General features: G+C 39.6%; 1 protein-coding gene across 1 annotated transcript; it reads left to right on the top strand.

Moving 5' to 3' along the window:
• Positions 1-1,879: 1,879 nt before the first annotated feature.
• On the top strand, positions 1,880-24,255 carry LOC134507503 (very low-density lipoprotein receptor-like). The gene is made up of 4 exons (XM_063318183.1): positions 1,880-1,990; positions 4,197-4,251; positions 7,217-7,366; positions 23,821-24,255. Exons 1-4 carry the CDS (start codon positions 1,880-1,882, stop codon positions 24,054-24,056), a joined length of 552 nt encoding a protein of 183 aa, XP_063174253.1. The 3' UTR covers positions 24,057-24,255.
• The last annotated feature ends 1,046 nt before the right edge of the window (positions 24,256-25,301 follow it).

Genomic DNA, 25,301 nt, shown 5'->3' with positions numbered 1-25,301 from the left:
GTTTCATTGATTTAAGGAAATCTCATTGTATGTTTACTGGAATTTTTATCAGGAAGCTAAAATACAGTATATATTTGCATATATTTATATCACCATGCATTCTGCATGCTCTGCAGCAAATGACACTAAGAGACATACAACCTATGAAACAAGAGTTAATACAAAGCTATTATAATTCATTGATATCTATTTCCCTGTATTTGCATTTGTCTGATACCCTTTAGAGAGCCAGTTTGGGGTAGCAGTTAAGGTAAAAAGGTAAAGGTAAAGGTTTCCCTTGACGTAAAGTCCAGTCGAGTCCGACTCTAGGGGGCGGTGCTCATCTCCGTTTCTAAGCCTTGGAGCCGGCGTTGTCCATAGGACACTTCCGGGTCATGTGGCCAGCATGACGACTCGGAACGCCGTTACCTTCCCGCCGAAGCGGTACCTATTGATCTACTCACATTTGCATGTTTTCGAACTGCTAGGTAAGCAGGAGCTGGGACGAGCAACGGGAGCTCACCCCGCCGCGCGGTTTCGAACCGCCGACCTTCCGATCGACAGCTCAGCGGTTTAACCCGCAGCGCCACCGCGTCCCTAGCAGTTAAGGTACCATGCTAGAAACCAGGAGACTGTGAGTTCTCATCCTGCCTTTAGGCACAAAGCCAGCTGGGACACTCTCTCAGCCTGAGGAAAGAGGCAATGGCAAATTACTTCTGAAAATATTGCCGAGAATCCTCCAGGGACTTGTCCAGGCAGTCTCCAAGAATCCGATACGATTGAATGGAATTAAAAAAAAAAAAAACCTTTAAAGGCCAAGTCACCTTGAGTGAATGGTGGTAAATTCCATAGATTAACTATTGGCTGTGCAAAGAATACTATTTTTTTCTGTTCTGAGTGTCCTACTATTTGTTTTATTTCAATAATCTTGAATATTTTGAAAGGAGGAGGAAAACTTTCACCTATAATATCCCTTGGCTGATGTCTTAATAATTAAAAGGGATATACAAACAATATACAAACAATATACAAACAATAAACCAAGAGAAGTGATTTGGATAATTTTCCTATATTGGATTTTCAAAAGTGGCTTATTAAAGTTTTGAGGAATCTTGTGAGATGGGACAAAGAAAAAATAAAAAGAAGTCAAGTTCTACAACATTATTTGGACTAAAGATTAAGATTGTTAGAAGTAAAAGGAAGGAATATAAAGTTGGTTTATTTGAGCAAGGTTAAAATAGATATGTTGTTATTTCTGGTAGCCCTTAATGGACTTTTGCTAACACCAGGACTGAAATGATGATGCGTTATGGATCTGTTTATAGATAAGAGATGGGATATGGGAAGAAGAGATCATTTGTTGTATTTTAAGAGGAGGAGATAAGTTACTAAAATTGTTCATAGTTGTGATGAAGGGGGAAGTCACTTCTTTATATATTTCTTTTCTTTTTCTTTACTGTATTCTTACTTTTCTTTCTTTTCTCTTTCTCCTTTTTTCCTTTCTTTTCTGCACCTTCTACTTTCTTTTTATTCTCTTTTTTAGTTTGTATTAGTTTTTACTGTTGTAATTATAATCTATAATAAAATTACTATTAAAAATCCCCTTTTTCCATATTTTGATCATTTTCTATATCTTCATAATTCCTCATTCATTGTTTGAATGAGCTAAAAAGCCCCCAAACCATTCTTTGTAGGGAGTTTTTGTCCTAGGAAATACTGGTTTTAAAGATGCATTCTTGTCCAAAGCTAAAAAATAAACATAAAATACTATCTGAAGATTAAATGTGTTGGTTTTTCCCCCCTACTGGAGAGTTACTGGGTAGCTTGCAATGTGATACTGTGAGACTACATTTAAGATGAAATTTTAGAACATACCCACATACACTTCTAATATCAGGAAATGCATTTGTCAAGAACAGGAAGCATAGTGTCTCTACCACCTGGAACTCTATATCCTGTCTATAACAAATTGAGCAATGAGGATGAATCTGACCTCTGTGAATTAAGACAGGTATGTAGTTATGATATATTACACTAAGGGGATAGATTGAAGCTGGTGCCTTGGAAGTATCAAAATATCAGAGTTTTGGCAGATTGTTGTGGCTTCAGGTAAGAAAGGGGAGACTGATACCATCAATGACCCTTTTGGAATGCATTGGAAGCTTAGTAGCTATTAATTGAAATTTACATGAAGTTGATGCCTGTCCAGTCACTAATGATCAAAAAGCCCATCTTTCATCAACTGAATATCCCAACAAACCAGCTGGCTAAGGGTAATGTAGATCTTAAAACCAGGATTTTTGCCTAAACTATCTTTAGACGTCCTGATCTTGAATATATCTGAAAAGCATAAAGCTGTTATAGCTTAACCTTTTCTCTAGGAAGAAGATCTAGAGATGATACATACAACTATGATGTTAAGATTTCTTTTTAAAATCAATACATATTCTTATATAGAGCCAACTTTACTACACAGATTCTATAACAGTGAATTCTGGATGAATTGTATCTCTACATTAGCTTTCCCCAACCTGGTCCTCTATAAATTGATTGAACAACAGTTCCTTGAAATCCCACCAGCATGGGCAACATACATACCTAAAGGCTACCTCATTGGGAAAGTTGTGATAAACCAGTACATCAGTAAACACAATTGATAGTTCAAGTGTGAAGTATAGAAAATAATGTTAGGCAGAACATTTCTGGGAATCAGTGTAGAAGCTTGAAGAAAGGAATATCACAACTGTAGTAGTGGGAAAAGGGATTAGTCTTAGCCTTCTGATTTGTTTGAAGGGGAGGGATGATGGAAGCAAAGAACCATGAAAGAAAGAGATAGGAGTGGTTTAAATAACTTATGAGTAGAATATCAAGAGGTGTTTTACCAATATGGTAAAGCATGATGCTTGGATGGGTATTAAAAACTAGGAAGCGACAACGCTCTAGGATTTCTGGAAGACAGGAGATAAGAACAGTGTCTGCTATCTGACCAATAACAGACTGCTGTCAGTTTGAGATACAGGCAATTATTCTGGGAGAAGTTTCTGCAAATCAGTTAATACAGGATTCCTGAAGCTCAGTTTCCCTTTAAGTAATCTTGTAGCTTTACCTTAAGTATTTGGGAGTAAGTCCAATTGAACTCAGTGAGACATTACAGAATCAGATTGAAAATGTACTTAGTTTTGGAGTATTACCTTTCCCTTCATATATTTCTGTTAGTTTGCTTCCTCATGAATGGGCATATTTCAATCCTAATTTCATGTTATCAGTTTACTTTATTTTGTAGTTTCATGGGCCTTTGTTGCTTTACATACAAGGTATGAAACACATTATTTTCAGTATGAGTTCTGTACAATGTTTTCCTTAACAAAATAAATTTGATACTCTAAATCTTCAGAGGCAAGATCTTTTCTCTTGCTTCTAAAGTAGAGGTGGGCAGGAAATAGATCAGAGTAGAGTTCTGGAAATTTGCAGTATAATACCAGTGTTTTTGGTTCCTAGTTGTTTGTCTATATGGCAACAAATAAGAAACATTGTTGAAAACTGTCAGAATTTCTCAATGGGAGTCAGAAAACATTGACTTCAGGTATTTGCTTTCAAGGTAAATTTCCGGGAGCCATCCTTTTTTCATTTTCTCTTCACTCTTTAATTTGACTGTTCTGAGATTTATTGCTTTCGGCACTCCATTCTTTTATAGCAGTAACATAATTCCCCAATACTTTTCCCAGGTTCCAAGTTAAACTTTACAAGATTGGTGATAGCTGCTATTTGTGCTTAACCAAGTCATAAACCTTATCTGACCTGTATAGACTTCTATTTTTTTCTTTGTGTTTGTAAAACAAGCATGCCGCATTTGTCTAGTACATTGTTCACAGCTTCTTGAGAATGAAAAGGAGACTTCTCAAAGTTTTCTGTGTAAGCCTCAATATACTCAGTGAAGATGAATGAAAAGGTGTTGAAGGCTCTAGCAAGCCATTGGTGCAAGGAGGGCAGTTAATTTGTAGTCAAAATTAATTCAGACTTTATTTTTTTATGATCACATATGCCTATTAGATATTAATATATCAATGTAAGTTTTTATGAATTACCCATAGCTAAATTTGGAAGAAGCTTGATTTTTAACATTTTTTGGCTTCAGATATTCGTATTGTCATGGAATATTTCAAAAAGTATGAGTTAAAACATTTTACCCTCTTCCTCTGTATGCGTTATAATCACAGGCCATCTCCCAGAGCTATTATGGAGCACAATATTGGTGGGTGTCTACAAACAGCTGTAGGTTGTGTTGCTCTGTAAAGCTTTCATTCTAGTTGGTGCCAAAGGACACAAGCTGAAATTAATTCTGCCTCTTCTGCTGTTAATACAACTGGATGGGCTCTATAAGTGAGTGCTGTTTCCTTCATAATAGAATGTATGAATGCAAAGTGGCTTTCTTAGTTTCTGTCAGAAGAATTCTCTATTTAAACAACAGGTCAACAAATCCCTCCATTAAAACAGGATTAACTGTACTTTCTTTCACTGAAGAATTGCCACTTGAGGATCAGATCAGTTTCTTAAGAGAGAAGTAGAGAAATAGTTGCTGTTTGGCAGTTCTCCAAGGCAAGTAGCACCCCGCTGCCTTGTAATCAATGTTTCCTCATCGTAAAGGCAATTGATTAATCATGCAATTGGAGACTCCAGCAAGGGGAGGGAGAAAGAAAAAAAACCAAAACTGGACTTCCTATAAAACAATGCTTGGAATAGAGTAGGAGTGACTAGAAGGTAGATCAGAGCAGGTTTCTGGGTATTTGCATTATATTGTAGGTGTTTCTGCCTCCTAATTGTCTCTCTATAGAAAAAACTAAGAAGCTTTGCTGAAAAAGAATACTTGTGGGAAAAACCAAGAGCATATTTATGTGTGAAAGAATTTGTGAGATTGGTTCTGCGGGTGATCACAAATTCCTGGTCCAAGCATGAGGTTTGCAGTGCCTTGTTTTTAATGCTTATTGTTTGTCCCGCCAACGTGAGTTCCTAGTTTTGCAGCTGGCTGAGGTTGGAAGGATTTGGGGTTCCCTCTATCTCTCATGCATACAAGCAAAGCATCCTAGTGCATCTTGCACGCCTAAAGTATGTGCCCACTGCTACTAGAAAGGGGAAACGATTCATAACCATTCCTTATTGTTCTATCTTGAAAGTAGAGAAATGTTTCTCAGGAAAAGAAGAGACCCCATGGCCATTTCTGATTTAGAATCTGAAGCACCATTAACAGCATCAGACCATTCTGATACCATCATGACAAGATTGTATTTTATTCCCTAAATAACTGCTTTGCTTGCCAGTAGTCAGGTGTCCTGACTTCTAAAGCATTTCCGGATCTCCTTGGCTGACCCAGGTTGGAATGCAAGGTGGAGACAGAGTCATATTCAGAGGCGTGAATCCTCTTCTGGATTTCTGATACCCTTTGAATGGTACAAAAATACATGTCCTGTTTTTAGAGGTAGAGATCACTTGAAAGGAATTTGGCTTTCCTCAAATCTACTATCTCATTTCTCCTTTTCTCCTGTAATAGCTAAGGATCACCATGAAAAAAGTAAATATAATTCCTATTGCAGACAGAGTGATGTGAAAGGTCCCCTGTGCCAGCACTGAGTCATATCTGACCCTTTGGGGGGATGCTGCTTTTGCAACATTTTCTTGGCAGACTATAGAGCAGGGTGGTTTGCCATTGCCTTCCCCAGTCGTCACCTTCCCCAGCAAGCTAGGTAATCATTTTACCAACTTGGAAGGATGGAAGGCTGAGTTGACTTGAGCCAGCTACCTGAGAGAGAATCCAGCTTCTGCTGGGATCGAACTCAGGTCGTGGGGAGAGTTTCGGTTGCAATACTGCTGCCTACCACTCTGTGCCACACGAGGCTCACTATTGCAGATAGAATGTTATATTTTTGTAAGCTACTTTGAGATTATGAAAAAACAGTAATTTAAAGAAATGGCACACACTGGATGCTGCTGGTTTATGAAATAGAAGTAATGTGACATCACACAATGAATTTGAAGATGGGACATTTTCATCTGATTTTTGTGTTATCTTTCTGTTTAGCTATTGCATAGAAGTGTGTGTGTAATTAATAATAATTTTATTTACATGTTTTCTTTCTGCCCTAAAGGTGTAAGGAAAATCCAAAAGTATTTTTTAAAAAAGTCTCATTAGAACGCATAAAATTACCACAGATTACTTATATTTCTATTTAGTATAGCATAGCTAAAGATGGAGTTTCTTCTTGTGCATATGAATGTGGTAAAGTTAACCAAATTATATCATAAAATGTGAAATTCATCATAATGTAAAGATGCCATATGGATCTATTATGATTTTCCTATATTTCTCATTTTTCCAATATTAACTGCAATGTGTCCTTTTTCTCCATCTTTTGAGAATGTTTTGAAAGAAAAGTTTGCAATGCAAATGCATACTCATGTTTGGGTATATTTCCTTCTGACATGCATATCTGTGCACATAATTTTGCCAACTGTACACATTTTTGCAATGCATTTCCTGAAAATGCATTTTTGCTTACTTTGAAGAATATACATATTTTTCTCCTCACTGTAATTTTTATCGGAGAATTGCATCACAAATATTCAGAGAAGTATAATGTTCATACTAGCGGGGCGTGGTGGTGCTGTGGGTTAAACCGCTGAGCTGCTGAGCTTGCCGATCGGAAGGTCGGCGGTTCGAATCCGCGTGACAGGGTGAGCTCCCGTTGCTAGTCCCAGCTCCTGTCAACCTAGCAGTTCGAAAACATGCAAATGTGAGAAGATTAATAGGTACCGCTTCGGCGGGCAGGTAATGGCATTCCATTTAGTCATGCCGGCCACATGACCACGGAAGTGTCTACAGACAAACGCCGGCTCTTCGGCTTTGAAACGGAGATGAGCACCACCCCCTAGAGTCGGACACGACTGGACTTAATGTCAAGGGAAACCTTTACTATAATGTTCATAGGATAACTAATTTTTAATTCATACATTGGTCTGAAAGTAGGGAATTAATTATGCTACTTGTTCATTTAATAGAGTGGATGCATTTCCTGATATACTTAGTTTAGTTGCATTCAGCTGTTGCACCGTTAGCTGTAGAATAATATAGTGTATGATGTAAATTGGAAAATACTTTGAAAGGTTACTTTGTATAAATGCTTTTCTGTATCCTTATCTTTCTAGACTCTTCTCTAAGATAATGCTGATTATTTCCTTTCTGCAGGTGCAGCTAGCAGCAGCTCTGAGTGTTCCTGTGGCCGCAACCATTTCACCTGTGCTGTTAGTGCCTTTGGGGAATGCACTTGTATCCCTGCTCAGTGGCAGTGTGATGGTGACAACGACTGTGGGGACCATAGTGATGAAGATGGTTGCAGTAAGAAAATAATCCATGATTAGGAGGGAGGGGTTGAGGCTGAAGTAGACTTCCATATGTTTTTATGCTTTTGTATTTGGCACTTTAAAAAGTCTTGTGGCTTATTTTTCCTAAAGGGTCACTTTAAGTCTATTATTAGAGTCTGGATGACCAAATGCATGTTACTAAATTATGAAATGCTGGAACCTGTCCACTCTCCAGCCACTTCATTTGACCTTCTTGGAAGCTAGTAGAGTCAGAGTTTTGTTACATTCTCTTGTGTGCCCCTGAGATATAGCAAACAGGACCAAAGCAGAGTCTGCATTTTGTGTGTGTGTTGCATTACTTTAGGAACTAATAGGGACTCACCTCCACTATCACATAATTATAAAAGAAGTGTGAGTGGCGAATTCAAGTCTGAACTGTTACACGTTCTGGGATCACCACTTGCTGACTGGCAGTTGCAGACAAAATTTACAACAGTGGCTGGTGGTAGAGGAAAGTATGACTGATAGATACCTTGGAGACTTTAATTACACTCATAAGTTGGGAATGAGGAAGATTGGGAGGGGGGAAGAAAGCAGATTGGAAACAGAGGCAGGACACAGAGTGAAGCCTGGCCACAGGAGAGTTAGGAATGAGATGGTATTCAACATTTCTACCGCTGTGATGCCTTCTGAAAGAAGCCAGTAGTGATGGCAGATCTTTGATGCTAATTTTCTGTTGTTTATGCAATTTCTGTAGTCATTTTTGTAGGGTTGTCTGACAGCTGATTTTGTATGCGCTATATATATATATAGATAAAATGAAAAAACTGAAATGGGGGCCAAGTACCTATAATGGTACAGCCTATACCATATTAAACTGAAGAGCAGCCCCTTTCCCAAGTTTTCTCCAAATACATATTTTTATGTTGTAAAACTCATAACCCTACAGGCACTGAGTAAGTATCATTGCTGAAATGGGAGCTAAGGTAGAGCTGTTATCTAAAAAGGTGGCTATTAGAATAAAAGAAGTCAAATACTCATTTATTTTACATATACTTTGAAAAGCTTGTGTTTTTAAAGACTTTAAAGACTGAACTTTAAAATAAGTAAAGAAAGAGGAGGAAGGAGCATTATGTATGCCATATTGAGTTGTACAAAATAAAGCTGGGGTATAGATCAAATAAAGTTTCTCTTAGGTTAGGCTCAGCTCCTAATAGCTACCTAGGTACATCCATGTTACTTTCTCAGCAAAAATTTAGAAGTTACTTGCTATTGCCTTTTTCTAGGACTTAAAAAAAAAAAAATCCAAACCACAGCCTTGGAATTTCAAGTTTCTCCCATCTAAGTAGATTTTAGGAAAGAAGAAAAGAAAAGGGCTTCCCTTAGAGCAGTGTTTCTCAACCTTGGCAACTTTAAGATGTAGCAAGCTGGCTGGGGAATTCTGGGAGTTGAAGTCCACACATCTTAAAGTTGCCAAGACTGAGAAACACTGCCTTAGATACTTTCTTTTGGGGTAATTATAGTTCCTAGATCAGACATCTGCAAATAAACCATCCACCTGCTAAAGAACCCTCATTACGGTAAATGCAGAGAAAGGTGGGATATTTTCTTTGTTATAATTTTAATAGAATGCCAGTATATACTGTAGGGGTAGAAATCCAAGGTGAAAATGGATCTCACAAATTTATCTCATTGAAATATCTGATTTCTGAAACGTATTTAATTATTCTATAATTTAAAAAAAAATAAAAATCCATACTAGGGCCATTATGTGTCAGTTTCTTTGCATCTCTTAATTAGGCAAGATGCTAACATGGACTGTCAGTGAATAAAGTCCCTTTGTGAAATGCCACTGTTGAGCAGCTTTCGTTTCTTTTCCTGATCAGTCTTTTGTAAATCTTATCTAGTGAAGAGAGTTGAAAACCTCAGGTGTTTGCATGTCTTTAGTGACCTTTTCTTTGGCCCAATCATTTTTTTTAATAACAGGTCTGTGCAGTGCTTCATATTTGATTTCAAAGAGGTGCAGAGGGCAGCTGCAGGAACACATAAGAATGATGTGGTATTTGTACCCATGTGTTCTCTGAAGCTCCATTCTGGAATCAAGTATGAAGCCCTGCAGAGCCGTAATAACTAATAGAGGATATTTCGCTTTTTAAAACAGGTTTTGTGATCCTTTCTTTTAAGTGGGAATGGTAAGTGTATATACCGTTTGGGTTACTGGAAGAATTGGACAGGTCCTAGTCTTAGATAAGGAATAAGGACAGTCGAAACAGTAGAGCTGTAACTCCACCTGTTTCAGCAATCATATTCATATGCAATGCTTTATGCTATGACTTGTTTGTCCCTATTTTGTTTACTAGACACAACTGGCTAGATTCATACATGGTGCTATGCTAGGAATTGGTAGATTATGAGGTCCATGTGACCTCCAGCCTCCTATATGTGGCTTCTACAGCACTTACAAAATGGGCTCCGCTGAACATTCCAGTTCTTTAAAAAAGTATTGGAGCGGGGATTTGTTGGAATTTAAGGGGCAAAATTATTGCCCTAACAGCACTTGCAGAGAATTAGGATACTTGCTTCACTACTTAAAAACTACACATGCACGCACACAAATTTGAGCTGATTTTTTCCAGGGTTTTTTTGGGGCAGGAGAAAAATGGGTGTAGTCACTGTAAAGATTAAGGTTTCTGTTAAGCCCTAAATCTCTCCCCACCCCCCTCAAAAAGACAGATTTTTCCACTATTCTCTTATATAATTGGGAAATTTTAGGCTGACAGTTTTAACCGTTATGGGGAAGCTCCGCGCAAACTGAAGAGACAGACAGAGCTTTGCAGAGCAGACGATGCTTGAAATAGAAAAGGATATGGAAGATCTGGAGGGAAATCTCACACTCAGATCAGATTACAGCAATTGTTCATGGGCAAAATAGAATTCTCTTTCCCAGAAGGCATACAAAGCAAAGAAAAAGAACAAACCGAAATAAGAAATTAAAGTCAACTGAGTTCCTTGTATCTTCTTCACAATATACCTCTGTATTTTGCCAACACTTCCCACCCCTGGATCAGATTGATTTACTCTTGAGATGTTTTCTTTCGCTACTCAGATTAAGTTATGGTTCAAATTACTGGCTTGCTTTTTAAGACCAAGGATGGGTGGGTGAGGTTCAGTAAAGGGAAGGAACAAGCCCACTCTTCCATGTAAAAGGTGTTAGGGGAAAACAGTATTTTGAATTTGGAGGAGCAAAGAGAGGGCAAGAAAATTGCGTTGGAAAGAATATACATAATTATGTATTCCATCAACTAACTTTATGGGAGGACTGCGTGGAAGTACACGAGCAAGGAGGATTCTCAGGCACTGGGAGCAGGAAGTATACTGCTGGACATGGTGTTATACATTTGATGGTATCACTTAATTTTCACCTTTGGCAGCAACCAGCCAGTTCCCTGCCATTTTTTTAGCAGAGTCTCTTTAAGTGCTGCTGTGTAAGATTCACCTAGCTGTGCTTTCTTTAATGAACCTTGCATTCTGTTTCCTCTGGTGATTCTTTAAAACCTGTATGTAGCCATTTACAAATCTCAGCCACAGCAGAGCACCTCATTTGCAGCAATTGGTTTCTCCATAGTCTTGCCAGTCTCCTGTAAGAAATGCCACTTCCTGCTAGAGAGAAACTGCTCTGTATTGGTCTGTCTGCTCTTCTGCAGTTGTCGGCAGCTGCCAGTTCTAGTCTGAGGTGACATCCAACCTCAGAAACTAAGATTCATCATTGCTACACAGCAAATTAATGACTGTGGTAGCCACTTGCATAACCTCTTCAAAGCTGGAAAGGATAATGACAGCAGGACAGAGAGCAATTAATTAGATGCGCTAATAGGTGAACTAGGAAAGAAGGGATATGTATATAAAAGTAGGTAAAAAATATTCTTATACTTGGCAGCTTTTATATTTGAGGGCTTTTGGGGCAACTAGTCTTCAAAAATCTGGAATGGCAGTGAACCAACTCCAAATGCATTAATAAGTAGAGATTTTGTAAATAATAATTTTTGGATTTCCCCAACAGAAAAAGACAAGAACAATAATAAACATGTAACAAGCTCAGTCTTGCACAAGGGATATTACAAGTAATTCTTTGATGGAATTTCAAGCATGCCTAAATTATGAGGAAACCTTGCCTGCTAGACAGACCTTTCAGAAACTGGAATTAGCACTAGTCTATTAAAAGGAGATTCGTCACTGATTGAAGACATTCATTATATGTGTCTTATGGTCCCTATATCACTCTGACATGTAAATGGATGTTCAGTGTCCAGGATGGTACTAGGCAACACTTTCAGACTATTTAAAGAATAAAAATGTTGGAGTGAGCAACCAACAGTATATAATGATTATCTGAAAACAAGCCCCACTGAATAAGACTGACTTTTCAGTATAAGATTAAATTATTAGATGTTGGTTTTGATTGTTGAATGGCATGATCAGTTCCCTGATTTCCTTATTCTTTGTCTTTGAATCTAGCATTTGTTTCCTCCTGTCATCTTCCTCTGACAGATTTACTTCCTTGAAGTCTTATTCTCATTTCTTTAACTTCCTTGCTTTAGAGTGTCTGATTTCCTAGTGTCATGTCTTGCGGGAGAGTTATATTTATCACTGAGATGAAAATACAGGTTTAGCAGTGGAGATTTCAGCTGATAGCAAAAGTAGCTTTGTGTGCTTGGCTTCCCAATGAACTGCTTTATTTGGTTACTTTACAAACACAGTTACTGCCTTTATAGCAGTCTTCCTGAGTCCCATCAGTACAGATAGGTTTTGGCAGTCTCACATCCGGGTCAGCCTGCATCTCAGTTGCTGTCTGTCTCCTAAGTCTCTCACCTACATTGAGAGCAGAAGAACACTGAATTGACTTCTGCTTTCAGGAAATACGTCTCCTTATTTTTCGTATTTCTCCTAAATCTCCTTTTTTCTCCTCATTAATAATTCAAAAGTAGTCTATTTATATATCAAGAATCACTACACGTGTCCCACTTATATGGTATTAGACTTCATATGCACATTTTTACAGTTCATTTCAGTATGTTTTCTATACTGGCAAGGTGGTAATGTATACGGGACTTTTTAGAAATCCCAGTTAAAGCCTTCTGTTATTTAGGAATGCCATATATGGGCTGTTAAAATATGGATGACCACTAGATGACAGCAGAGAGATAGAGATAACTTCTAATTTTTAACTCCTATCTAGTGGTCATCCAAATTCTTGCAAGCCAGGTAAGTTATGTCAACTTTATCTCCTCCTTAATCCTCCCCAAAAGGAGACTTCTGATTAAATGAGTGCTTTAAAATAAGTATTTAATTTTGTTAGATTGGAAAAGATCTTATATGCGGAGAGATCCTTCAGAAGTCCTTCATATTAGCAGGGATGCAGTGGAGAGGAAATGAATGAGACTGAAGCCTGCTCTTAAACTTTCATCAAGTAGAATCATATAGGACAAAATAACAGCTGAATATTCCCAGGATCCTGTTCATATGTAAGTGAGTGTGGTGTTTTATTTGATCAGCGTTGGTTAGTCAGGTTTATAAATTCGGTAAAGCTTTAAAGAAGCCAGAAATATCAGAAGGAGGATGGGTGTTCTGAAAGACTGTGACATTTGCAAAGTCTGTAAAGAGACTCTTGATCTTAGTTGGAGGCCTTGGAAGCCTTTTTCCTGAATAATGGCTATTCAGGCACATGGCCCAGGTTTCCTAATGCTATGATAAAATTTCTGAGCATAGTTGAGACATGCTTTCCATTAAATAGAGAGGTCGCTATGTGGTCAGCAAACATGTGAAACAAATATTTACTTGTCTGTTGACTGAATTGCATCCTTCCCAGTAAGCAAGTATTCTGAAACTCTGCTTCTCAGGAAGACAATTCTGTATGTGGATCTTGATACAAAATACTAGGAGGTTCTTCCCTGTCATTTAGATCAGTCTTGCTGTCATGCACCTTTCAAATGTGTTGATGGCTGGGAATGATCGGAAATACAATCTAACACATTTGGACTTGTCAACACAGGAAGGAAAAAGAAAGGTTTTCACACCTATCATCTTTGTTTCAACATTTGTCTAAGGTATTTGCAAAAGATAAATGTGATTTTGGTGACAGTCGAATGAGGGAAATTGGTGTGAAGTTTGCTTTTACTCCTAAACATTTTTTTCTGACATTTTTTCCCACCTAGACATTTTTTTCATTTTTTAATAATCATAACAGATTCTTACAAAAAAAATCTGTTCAGACTTTCTTAATTAAAGAACTAGAACCCTAACTAAAGGCATTGTTTTCCATGACTAATAATGAAACTTGATTTATACTAGCTGGGGTGATAAAACTAGCTTAGCTTACTTCATAACTAAAGAAAAATGTATTGAATTTTAATTCAGGTTTTTTTTTTTGTGACTCAGGAAAGTAGCAGTTGCTGTATGTGCATGTCTTTACTGAGTTTTTAAAAATACTTCAAATTTGGGTGCCTGGCTGTCTCTGAGCTGGAAAAAGTATAGACACAAATGAATTATATCTACAGTTCTTTCCAGGGCTCAAATTGTCAGGTGCTGGTATGAATGAATGCAATTTCCTCTCTAGTGAGAGTTTGTAAGTCAGTCTTGGGTTTGTGGAATCTTTATCCCTGCACTTCGTCGTCATATAAAGATAAGATTGCCTGAACTGCAGATGTAAATTTAATTTCTGGGAGCAGCAGGGGGTATGCATTCAATACTGCATTACCCCGGGTTGTGAGACAAGGAGTAGTTCTCTAGTGTTTATTACTGCTACACAAACAGAATCCTAACAAACTGAATAAGCGTGGGAAAAACCCAGACATATAAACCCCAAAAGCTAAGGCGGGCCTGATCTGTGTCTCTTTGAATGGCTGCTTAATTCCTCAGTACTATGCATGCGTTTTCCCCCCTGGATAGAGGCCCCCTCCTGCTCACCGTCATTACTCATGACAGGTTGAGCATTCACCTCTTTCAGTGGGGGAACAGCAAAGGGAAGAGTGTAAAAGCATTTAAGATCTTTTATTGGGGAAAATAATATTTAAAAAGCTTGTGATCCAAACTATCTAGCTACGTACCAATACTGATCTTGAGTTACATTAACCTTCCCACACCTACGTCTTTTTGGAAGTGTTGGGCTACATTTTCCATTAATCCAAACCAGCATGGCCAGTTATAAGGGAACATGGGAGTTATTTATTTATTTATAAATTTATTCACCGCCCATCTCTCCCCAGCAGGGGGACTCTGGGTGGCTTACAATAAAACAAGATTAAAATATGAAACCATTACAATTAAAAATACAATAAAAATATAAATATAATAAAATCTGCATGGCGAAGAGATCTTAATCAGACCTTCAGTATGGTAGGTCCCTTCAGATCACTTCATGGTGCTAGCCATCCCCAGGTATAATTATTTGCCCTCCCATTCCAAGCCTGCCTACAAAACCAGGTCTTTAATCTTTTGCAGAAGTCCAGGAGCGAGGGGGCTTGTCTCACCTCTGGGGGAAGTATGTTCCAAAGGGCGGGAGCTACAGCAGAGAAGGCATGCTTCTGAGACCCCGCTAGATGGAATTCTTTTATAGATGGGGCCCGTAACATGCCCTCCCTGCATGACCGGATGGGGCAGGTTGATGTAATAGGGATGAGACGGTCCCTCAGATATCCTGGTCCCATGCCATGTAGGGCTTTAAAGGTGATAACCAACACCTTGAATTGGACCCGGAAGCAAACTAGGACCCAGTGCAGCTCACGCAACAAAGTTGTTATGTGTGCAAATCTTGGAGCACCCAAGATTGTCTGTGCGGCCGCATTCTGGACCAGCTGTAGCTTCCGGATATTTTTCAAGGGTAGCCCCATGTAGAGCGCATTACAATAATCTATATGGGAGATAACCAGGGCATGAGAGACTGTTCAGAGGGCTTCTTGGTCCAGGAAAGGGCGTAACTGGCACACAACACGAAGTTGCGCAAAGGCCCTCCTGGCCACAACTGTCACCTGCTCTTCGAGCAGGAGCCGTGAGTCCAAGAGGACCCCCAAGTTACTCACTGGATCTGTCTGGGGCAGTGCGACCCCATCCAGCACTAAAGATGACAAATTCCTGGGACACGAGGTGCCATTAATCCGCAGCCACTCTGTCTTACTAGGGTTCAGTCGAAGCCTGTTGTTCCCCATCCAGGCCCCCACAGCCCCCAGACACTCGGAAAGGGTGGTCACGGCGTCACTTACTTCACCCGGGATGGAGATGTACAATTGAGTATCATCAGCATACTGATGATACCTCATCCCATGGTGACGAATGATCTCACCCAGCGGTTTCATGTAGATGTTAAAAAGGAGAGGGGAGAGTACTGATCCCTGCGGCACCCCACAAAGAAGGGGCCGTGGGGCCGATCTCCCCTATCAACACTGACTGGGACTGGCCCTGGAGGAAGGGGGCAAACCAGCGCAAGACTACGCCACCCGCCCCCAACTCCCTGAGCCAACCCAAAAGGATACCATGGTTGAGGTATCGAAAGCCGCTGAGAGGTCAAGAAGAGCCAGGATGGATGCACTGCCTCCATCCCGCTCCCGCCAGAGATCATCCATAAGTGCGACCAATGCCATTTCCATCCCATAACCGGGTCTGAAACCTGACTGAAAGGGGTCTAGATAATCCATTTCATCCAGGATCTTCTGAAGCTGCAACGCCACCACTTTCTCAACCACTTTCCCCAAAAAGGGGAGGTGGAAGACTGGGCGAAAATTATCCAGTATGCTGAGGTCCAGCAATGGTTTCTTGAGGAAGGGGCGCACCAGCGCCTCCTTGAAGGCTACCGAAAATACCCCCTCTCTCAAGGATGCATTTATCATCGCCTGGACCCAACCACATGTCCCCTTCCGAGCTGCCTTCACCAGCCAGGCAGGGCATGGATCTAATTGGCAAGCGGTGGTGTTTACAGTCTGGAGGATCCTGTCCACTTCCTCAGGCCCAACAGGATCAAACTGTTCCCAGATAACAAGGCAAGAACGTTCCCCGGGTATCTCCCCAGATACTGCCTCATGCTCAGAGTCCAACTTGGAGCGGATCTGAGCGATTTTATCCTGCAGATGCCTGGAAAACTCCTCAGCTCGGCCCTGAAGATGGATCTCTAGGTCCCCTTTCCCCAGAAGGGATTGGGTAATCTTGAACAGGGCTGCCGGGCAGCATTCTGCGGATGCAATAAGAGCGGAGAAATACTGGCGTTTCGCCGCTCTTACCACCACAAGGTAGGCCTTAATAGCCGCTCTAGCTTATGTTCGGTCAGATTCAGTCTTTGTCTTCCTCCAGCGGCGCTCTAGGCATCTCTTAGTCCTCTTCAGAACCGTCAGCTCCTCCGTGAACCACGGGTAGTGTCGGGTTCGATGGGATAAGAGAGGCCGCACAGGCGCGATCCTGTCCAAGGCCCCGGCTGCCTCCCTATTCCCAGGGGCAGCCAGGGCCTCTGCTGGACTGTGCAGCAGATCCCCAGGTATAACCCCCAGCTCCCTCTGAAACCCTGCTGGGTCCATTAGTCGCCAGGGGCAGACCAATCGAATAGGTCCTGCCTCCCTGTGGAGGGTGGTGGTGTAGGAGAATCTCAGGCTCACCAGGGCGTGATCTGACCATGACAGTGGGGATAGCTGTAACTCTCCCCTCAGATCACGTTGCCACTGCTCCGACAAAACTGAATCCGGGGTGAGGCCACTGTCCCGAGTTGGGTCTCGAATGATCTGAATCAGGTCCATGGCCGCCATGGTGGTCATGAACTCCCGAGCTGCCTCCGAGGTCCATCCCAGGGATGGCAGGTTGAAGTCCCCCAAAACCATAAGCTTGGGGAACTCCACCGCCAACCCCGAGATGGCCTCCAGCAGCTCAGGCAGGGAGGTTGCTACGCAGCAGGGAGGCTGGTACACTAGCAACACCCCCAACTGTTTCTGAGAACCCAACTTGAAAAACAGGGTCTCACACCCAGTCACTTGTGGAGCATGGCCCCTGAAGGCCACAAGAGATTCCCGGATGATGACAGCCACCCCCCCTCCCCTGCCCCGAGATCTCGGCTGGTGCCATACTCGAAACCCGGCTGGGCACATCTCTGAAAGAGGGACGCCTCCCTCTGAGCCCAGCCAGGTTTCAGTAATGCATGCCAGATCCGCCCCCCTGTCTGTAATCAAGTCGCAAATGAGGGGGGCCTTGCTGTTAACAGACCTGGCATTACAAAGCAGGAGCCGTAGATCAGGGCCTCCATGGGTCTGCTGACCAGGGTTGGGGTTTGAACATGAAGGGCCGGAACACGCCACTGATAGTAAACATTGGGGACGTCTTCCCCGTAGATGGCCCGCCCTCCGGTTCCCGTGAGTTATGCCCAAAACATCTCACTCAGTCCTGGTTGGAGAAGACTAGGCTATATGATGATAGCTTTGTAATAGTCATCAACTTTGGACTAGGCCGACATCAAAAGTTCAGAGATGGAATGGTGCAAAAAGAATTTATTTTATTCATCCCAACCACAGGTTTGCAGGGAAAAATTGGAGGAGGGAGTTCTATGTATGTTGCATACAGCTCCTGGGGGAGGGAGGGAATATAAATATAATGAAATGGTAACAATTCAGATACAAGGAAGAATCTGTCTCAATTTTTCAACTGAGGTTTTCAGTCCATTTAAAAAGGAGTAGTTGAGGTATTGCTATAGGATTTGGGGGCAAGGATATGCATTGTTGACAGGTTAGTGGTGATACAGACTCTGGCCAGTCAGTGGCTCTTGTGTTCATTTAGCAGGATTATATGTAGCTTGTATAAATTACTATATAAACAAATCCCCAACAACTGAAATTAATTGCCTCCAGAGGTGAAGCAGGCCCCTTCGCTCCTGACCTTCGGGAAGGGTTTAAAGACCTAGTTCTGCCGCCTCACCTGGGACAGGAAGTGCAATAGCTCTTCCTGGGGGTGGCTGGTGTTGTAGAATTCTCCCTACCAAATGTAATCTCCACCACTTGGATTTTATCTTTATCTTTATTATTGTATTACCTTGGGTGTGTGTTTGGTAATTTATTCACTGATGGTTTTAAATGGTCAATTTATTGTAAACCACCCAGAGTCCCCCTTTTGGGGGGGGGAGATGGGCAGTGATAGAAATATGAATAATAAATAAATAAATAAAATTGATTGAATTCTAAAAAAATTGTCTTCCTCCTGTAAGGGATATTGGTGTTAAGTTTTCAGATCCTATATAAAAAGATGGAAATATTTGGGCAGTCCTTATTTTAAAATAATGCTTGCTTTATTCCATCTTTATGTGCACAAAACAGTGGGTTATTGTGCATGTTTTCTCTGCTTGGAAAAAAAGAATCTCTTTAATTCATTCCATTAATAGCTAAGTATGTTTAAAAAAAATCTCAGAGGTCCTAACTATAGCAACAAAATAGAATATCAAATATAATCAGCATTAAAATAAAATCATTGTTATCTGAACATAATTTTGAACAAGAGCAGAGAAGAGGGAAAAACAGCAGCTTAGCTCAGGTCTCTTCCTAATCAGTGTCATTGGTGGGAGTTTTGTGGTTAACAGTAAGCAACAGATATGTTGAATATGATCCTTAGCTTTCAGATTTTAACACCTGTGAACATTCACACTAATCTAAAGGGGAGATGAAATGCAAGAAGTACAGGCAATATTAGCTATATTAAACTTTAAATACATCTAAGACAGTATTAATTACAGTGATCATCACAAAGCAATGGACATAAATGTCCTGGCATGATAGATAAATTAATATTTGTTGGGTAATTAAAAAGCAGTAATCTCAGGACAAGTCATTGATATTAGAACTGTATTTCTTGGTGTTACTGCTGCAGTTTTATGCTAGATTAACTATTTGAAATTGCACAGCGTTCTTTTTGGAAAGCATTGTAATAAATGAGTATGCTGTGAGTTGGGCTTTTCAATGTACAGAATACCCATTTTAGTGAAGGACTCACTCTGCACCTAAGGACTCATGCAGAAAATCTGTTTCCACACACATATGTTGCTGTTAGTTTTGAGTTCTAAGAAGAGCCTTGCTGGATCGGACCAACAGCCTATCTTGTCCACTGACTGATTTTCAGAGTAAACAACCCAGTGTTAGTGGAAGTCTGCAAGCAATATATAATTAAGGGAAATCGCTGCTCCTACTGCTGTTTCTGTTGTTCTGATCGTATTTCTGATCTTATCCATTACATGTCTTATTTTCCTTGATTGTTTAATTCCTTTTGAAACTGTCTAACTTGAGCACCACACCACATCTTGAGGAAGCATATTCTACAATTTAAATGGGCACAGTGAGAAATGTTTCTTCCTGTTCGTCCTGCAAGGACTGATGCTAGTGAGGCAAGAACCAGTAGTTCCCAGGCTAGAGAGAACTGTTACATAAGCATTTCTGAAGCATCCAAGGCCACTAAGGGAATCACCAAATATCTATTCACTTAGAAAGGCAGGAGGAAGAAGCCAAGATTTTACACTGTGGAGTGTGTGTGTGTGTAGAGAGAGAGAGAGAAAGAGAGAACAAGCGTGTGTGCACACTCTGAATTCTTTGCTCTGCAGTGGGAAATCAACAGTTGTGTTCAAGACTTCGTTCCTGTCTGCAACAAAGATTCAAAATTAGCCAAACTGTGTCTGGGAGTCTTCTGCCAAGTTTAGCCAAGGGGTGAATTAAGGATTAAGTGTCTGGAGATCTGTGATTACTCTCAAGGCCAATTGTGATGACTCACGCAATAATGTTTCCATCATTCAGATTCATTGGATGACCCTGGGCTCTAGTGAAAAACTTATTTCTAGACACCTTTATACCATACATACCTATATACACATCTGTCATGCATTCTTTTACTTATTTTTCCCCACTAAACTGAAATTGACAACAAGAAAATTTGCATCATTTCCTCATAGGAGCATGGCCCAGCCACTCTTCTGATTGCTACAAATAATCAGTTTAGATTTATCATTAGACTGCCATTCACACCTATGAACCTGTATTTTCTAGTCTGTGTCTAACACTAGCCCAATCTTCTCCAGTTTGTTATACTCCAGAGAAATTGGAATTCCTTCCCCAATAATTCCTGAGTTAATGGGGTCTACATTGCACTAATCCTCCATTTAACTGTGCTCTGCAAAAAAGCAAAGCCTCCTTCAAGTTTGAATCCTGGAGACTACATGAAGACATCCTTGTGGTTTTCTTGCCAACAAAATGGACATTGTTGGCCATTGCCTTCTTGTAAGATTTTTTTTTCAACTTCCCATTCTAGTATTGATATCCCTGTTGGGTAGTCTCCCATTCAAGTACTAACCAGCCAGCTTCTGAGCCCAGCTGAGGTATGCCAGGCACTGCTACCTATTGAGGTGTCATTGATGTTCAAGAGGATGACACTGTACTGTGACACATGAAGATTGTCTGTGGTATATGTACATGATAATGTTTGTACTTTAACCATCTCTAGATATTCTAGTAGTGCCTGACATGGATTAAACATTAGAGGTTCCCTCATGAGGTAATGAACACTCCACAAGGAGCATTTCCTTTGTTAGCTGCAGCTGCTTGATGTAATCAATGCTCAACCTGACTCTAGCTATGTTGGCAGACATAGTGTTGATTGCTCTTTGGAAGGATGAAGCTTTTGATTGTCCTACTAGCTGGAAATTCTGAGAGTTTAGTCCCAGCATCTTTGGAGGGAACCAGACTGGTGCAAGCCTGATGAGATGTTGGTGTTCGGGTGAGATTTAAGGTCTGGATTTTGCTTTAATTGCAGCACTGATATGAATGAGCCAGGTTCATTCATAACTTTGACAGATGCTGGCTGGGTTGCCACAGATACTAAGCATTTGATTAATTAGTGGATAACTAGTTTGTGCCTCAAAATATTGTACAATCCCAGCCAGTATGATTAAAACGTGGCAGTAGGATTAACCATGGTTAGCATGTTTGGGTATAACTTTTAAGAACTGCTTTTCATCATTAAAAGAAATCTCAAAGTAGGTGGTAAGGATATTGGAAACTGGAAAGACTAACTATCCAAATGGCCATTCCTTGTCTGCAAAGAAACTGGCTTTCTTCCTGTTTATTGGGCTACTGCTGCAGATGATGACAGCTGTAAGATAGTATCAGCAGACTGGGCATTGATGAAAGGGTTTCTCTTTGTTGCTTGTTTGTTTAGTTGAAGAAAACTCTGTTCCTTTGGAAAACACAGCTGCCAGGTATAAAATCCTTTCTTCTTCTAGGAATAGTTGACAACCCTTGGAAACACAGTCTTCATAGTTTGAGAATTTATTACAACCCAAGGAGAAAGCCTTTATGAATGACGTTCACCTTTCTAAGAGATTCTGTTTGTCTGTGTTTAAGATAGGACAATGTAGATGCTGGTCTAAGTCAATAGTTGTATATACATTCTCATTGCAGAAATTACTTGTGGTACATTGAAGGCCTTTTCAGATGAATAGTTGATAGAGCAACAAATGTGCACATGTTGCTCAGTACTTCTGCAAAATCCACACCTCTTGCTTAATCAAAAGGAAAAAATGATTTTCTTCTAATTATATAAAATATACCACATAGATTTTCCTTTATACCCATTTTAAGTTCTCAGCTTCACTGAGAGCACAAGCAAAGCTGTTCAAAAGAAATGGAAGAAATTAAATGGAGTAAGATCCTCTAGCCCTCCTGAAGCATTTGCTGCAGAGACTTCTAGATTAGGATGTGAATGTTCAGGTGGCGTAGCCATATATTCAGTATGTTTCTTTGTCTTCTGGAATTTTCTCCCAAAATGCTGAAAAAGAATTTTCAGTAGGCAACTAGAAGGATTATCTTCATTTCCAGCTTTGAGAGAGAGAGATGTCAATCATGTAGAAATAATTCAAGCCTGTTTTCAGTAAGGAAATGACTACCCTGATTTCCTTAATATTTCATTGAATGAAAATGACAACAGCTGTGAAGAAGATGTAAAAGGAAAATCTGGAGTTAGATACTAACTTTGGTGCCTTTGGATTGTATGAGCACTCATACACAGGCTGCAAAATTTGGGAAATAACTGGGGAATAAAAACCTTTGGTGTGGACAGTCAGGGTTTGCAATGGTGGAGAAGCTATCAACGCAAACGAACAAATGAACACTAGGAAAAGCAGAAAGTTGGCAAAAACTTGAGGATCGGGTTGTTTTAGAATCTTGTCAAGGGTATTTGAAAATATCAAGAGGCTTGGGGGTGTCATGTGATAAATTCAGTAATGTTTTTTTTTCTCACTTCCATATGTCGAGGTTACATGTGTTGTTATTCCTTTTGTATTTTGTCTTCAGAGAAAAAGGCCGCTATTGCATATGCAAAGCAGGAAATTTCGAAGGATGCACCTGAGTAAAATATCTTTCAATTTTTTAAGGAATGAAGGGGGAAGAATCTCCAAAGCAGCTCAGTGTGGCCTGTAGACATCCAGTGACTGTGGAATGCTTTTGACTGATGGAGAGGGCAATTGGATGCAGTATTGGTGGGGGGCAGGAAACAGAAAACCTCAGTGGCATTTTGATGCAGACCCTTTTCGTCCTCTTTTGGGTGGGGGAGACTCTAAGGATTCAGACACAAGGCTTTTTCCATTTTGTCCTTTGGAGTGCAGATCACTGGAAACTGGATATATCTGTTCCCCAATATTCTGTGGCACTATTGTTTGGAAGTGTTGCAATGGAAAATCTGACATTCCTGCTTTGTGCTCTTTTGCTGGCACTGGAGAACTTAGAAGTTGTTTTGATATAACATGATAGGGAGAAATGAATGTATTTTCAGTTTTTTGAAAGAAGTGTACTAGTGTTCAGAGCAGAATGACAGAGGGGCAGATCTTTAGGACTTAAGTAATTAACAGATACAGAGAATTTGCCCTTTTATATTGCTGTCTGAGTGTACAAAATAAAACATAAGTGTAGGATGTTGGCCAGAGCCTATGTTCCTATTCTGAAAATTCATGTCTCTTTAAATCCACCACAATTTCAAATGAGCACTATATTGAGAGAGACTGATTGCTTTTTCCCATTTAATAGGCTAAAATTGATCTGATTACTTCTGTGCCTATTGGCATAACTTTCCGTAATCTCTACAATATTATCTGGCTGTTCTTTTAGCATAATTTTAACTTACTTTCAATGATATAATCAAGTTATTTGTTATTTGTGGGTAGAAACTGATTTTAAGAAGAAATAAAATACATATTAAAGAACTTTGAGAAGTGATTAATATGGCAGTATTTCCCATCCCTTTCTATTTATTAGTACTACTGTACTAATTATAATTATTACTAAATTATATATTATAATTATAGTTATCACTAAATTATATATTATAATTATTAGTAGTACTACTGTTACTTCCTTGGCACATGTATTTAAGATTTAAAAAGTAAATGTACTGCAACATGTCGAATGTTCTTAGTTGTTTCTTTTCCTCCTTACATTCCAGTGCTGCCTACTTGCTCATCCTTGGATTTTCACTGCGACAATGGCAAATGTATCCGTCGTTCATGGGTCTGTGATGGAGACAATGATTGCGAGGATGACTCTGATGAGCAGGACTGCCGTATGTTAAATGCAGACTCGTTTTGTGGGAGCAGACAGAATGCCACTGGTGGATCTGTAGTCAGCATTTGTAGATGGTTAAGCAGCAGAGTAGCTTTGAGAACAGATGGTGTATCATAGAAGATTATGCAGTTATGTAGGTTTTGCTCTAACTTCAGTAATTTAGATATTGTGGTCTTCCCTGATGTACTACAAAACATGACTTTTGTTAGGTGGGACACACTTCTTCAAACACTTTAAAGCTGTCCTCTTGTGCTGCCTTTTCCTGATTGGTGAGTTCCAACCACAGGTGTGTTTCTCTTATCAAAAGATGCTTTGAAACTTGCATTACACTATGCTCAAGCTTTTATAAATCTTATTCATTTCCTATGCTATTTATTCCATATGTTTACCAACAGTTGTATTTTTTTTAAAAAAAGAATTTTATTATATTTCAGAAAAAGATAAAAGATACAGAAAAACAAAAAACTACAAAAAAACTAAAGTGTGAAAACACAAGAGAAATTTTTTTAAATAGATTACAAAGAGAAGTGACTTCTTGCTTTAAACATCAAGGATATACAGCAATTTCCCATAATCAATCCCTTACTCTATATTAAACCAAAATCACATTATTTCTACAAGTCAACTCCTTAGCACATTATAAAAATCATTAAATACCATTGCTCCCTCCTTTTATATTAAAAGAAAAGAAAAAATATAAATCACCTAATCAACTTCCCCTCCCTAAAATAACAATTAATTATTCCCTTCCTACTATTCTATACATTCCTGTCTACTATAATGAAAAATTTTTAAACGCATGTAAATTGTCTACCGTTATAATTAATAATACAAAAAAGCATGAATACACAAAACATGAATGTGAAGAAACCTTAATAATCATAATCCCAATCATTAACAATAAGTAAAATCATCCAAAGCCAAAAGACCATCCAGATAAATATTTTTAGTCCCTTAACCCACTTCAAAATAGACCAAGACATTTACATATCCCCATAATAGGCACAGAGCTATTTTCTTAAAGAAATCAAACAGCCCACCTGCTCCCCTCACCAACATTGACTTCTCTTCAAAAAAACCTCCCATACATAATAACCTCTTTTTTTCCATAAAATTCTGTCAGAAAGTCAAATTCACTCATGTCTTGCATCTCAATTTCTCGTTTAAGTTCTTCAATTTAATTTCTTTACGTTTAAGTTCTTCAATTCAGCATTGCCAATTTCATCCAGGATTTCAACAGAAGCATGAATCTCAGTCTTGGGAGAGACATTTCCATCGCTGTTAGATTCCTCAGGTTCATCCACATCATCCCCAACCAGATGGCACATTTTAGACCACATATTTTCCACAATGCTCTGAATG

This window comes from Candoia aspera, chromosome 1 (genome assembly GCF_035149785.1).
Source record: "Candoia aspera isolate rCanAsp1 chromosome 1, rCanAsp1.hap2, whole genome shotgun sequence".
Classification (NCBI taxonomy): Eukaryota; Metazoa; Chordata; class Lepidosauria; order Squamata; family Boidae; genus Candoia; species Candoia aspera.
This window is presented reverse-complemented; position numbering and strand designations above follow the sequence as displayed.

Bases quoted from the DNA above. Each gene is read 5' to 3' on its own strand.
- LOC134507503 (XM_063318183.1), top strand. From the start codon at position 1,880: ATGCATTTGTCAAGAACAGGAAGCATAGTGTCTCTACCACCTGGAACT. The intron at 1,991-4,196 runs GTATGTAGTTAT...TTATAATCACAG, and splicing joins ACCTCTGTGAATTAAGACAG to GCCATCTCCCAGAGCTATTA. The intron at 7,367-23,820 runs GTAAGAAAATAA...CTTACATTCCAG, and splicing joins TAGTGATGAAGATGGTTGCA to TGCTGCCTACTTGCTCATCC.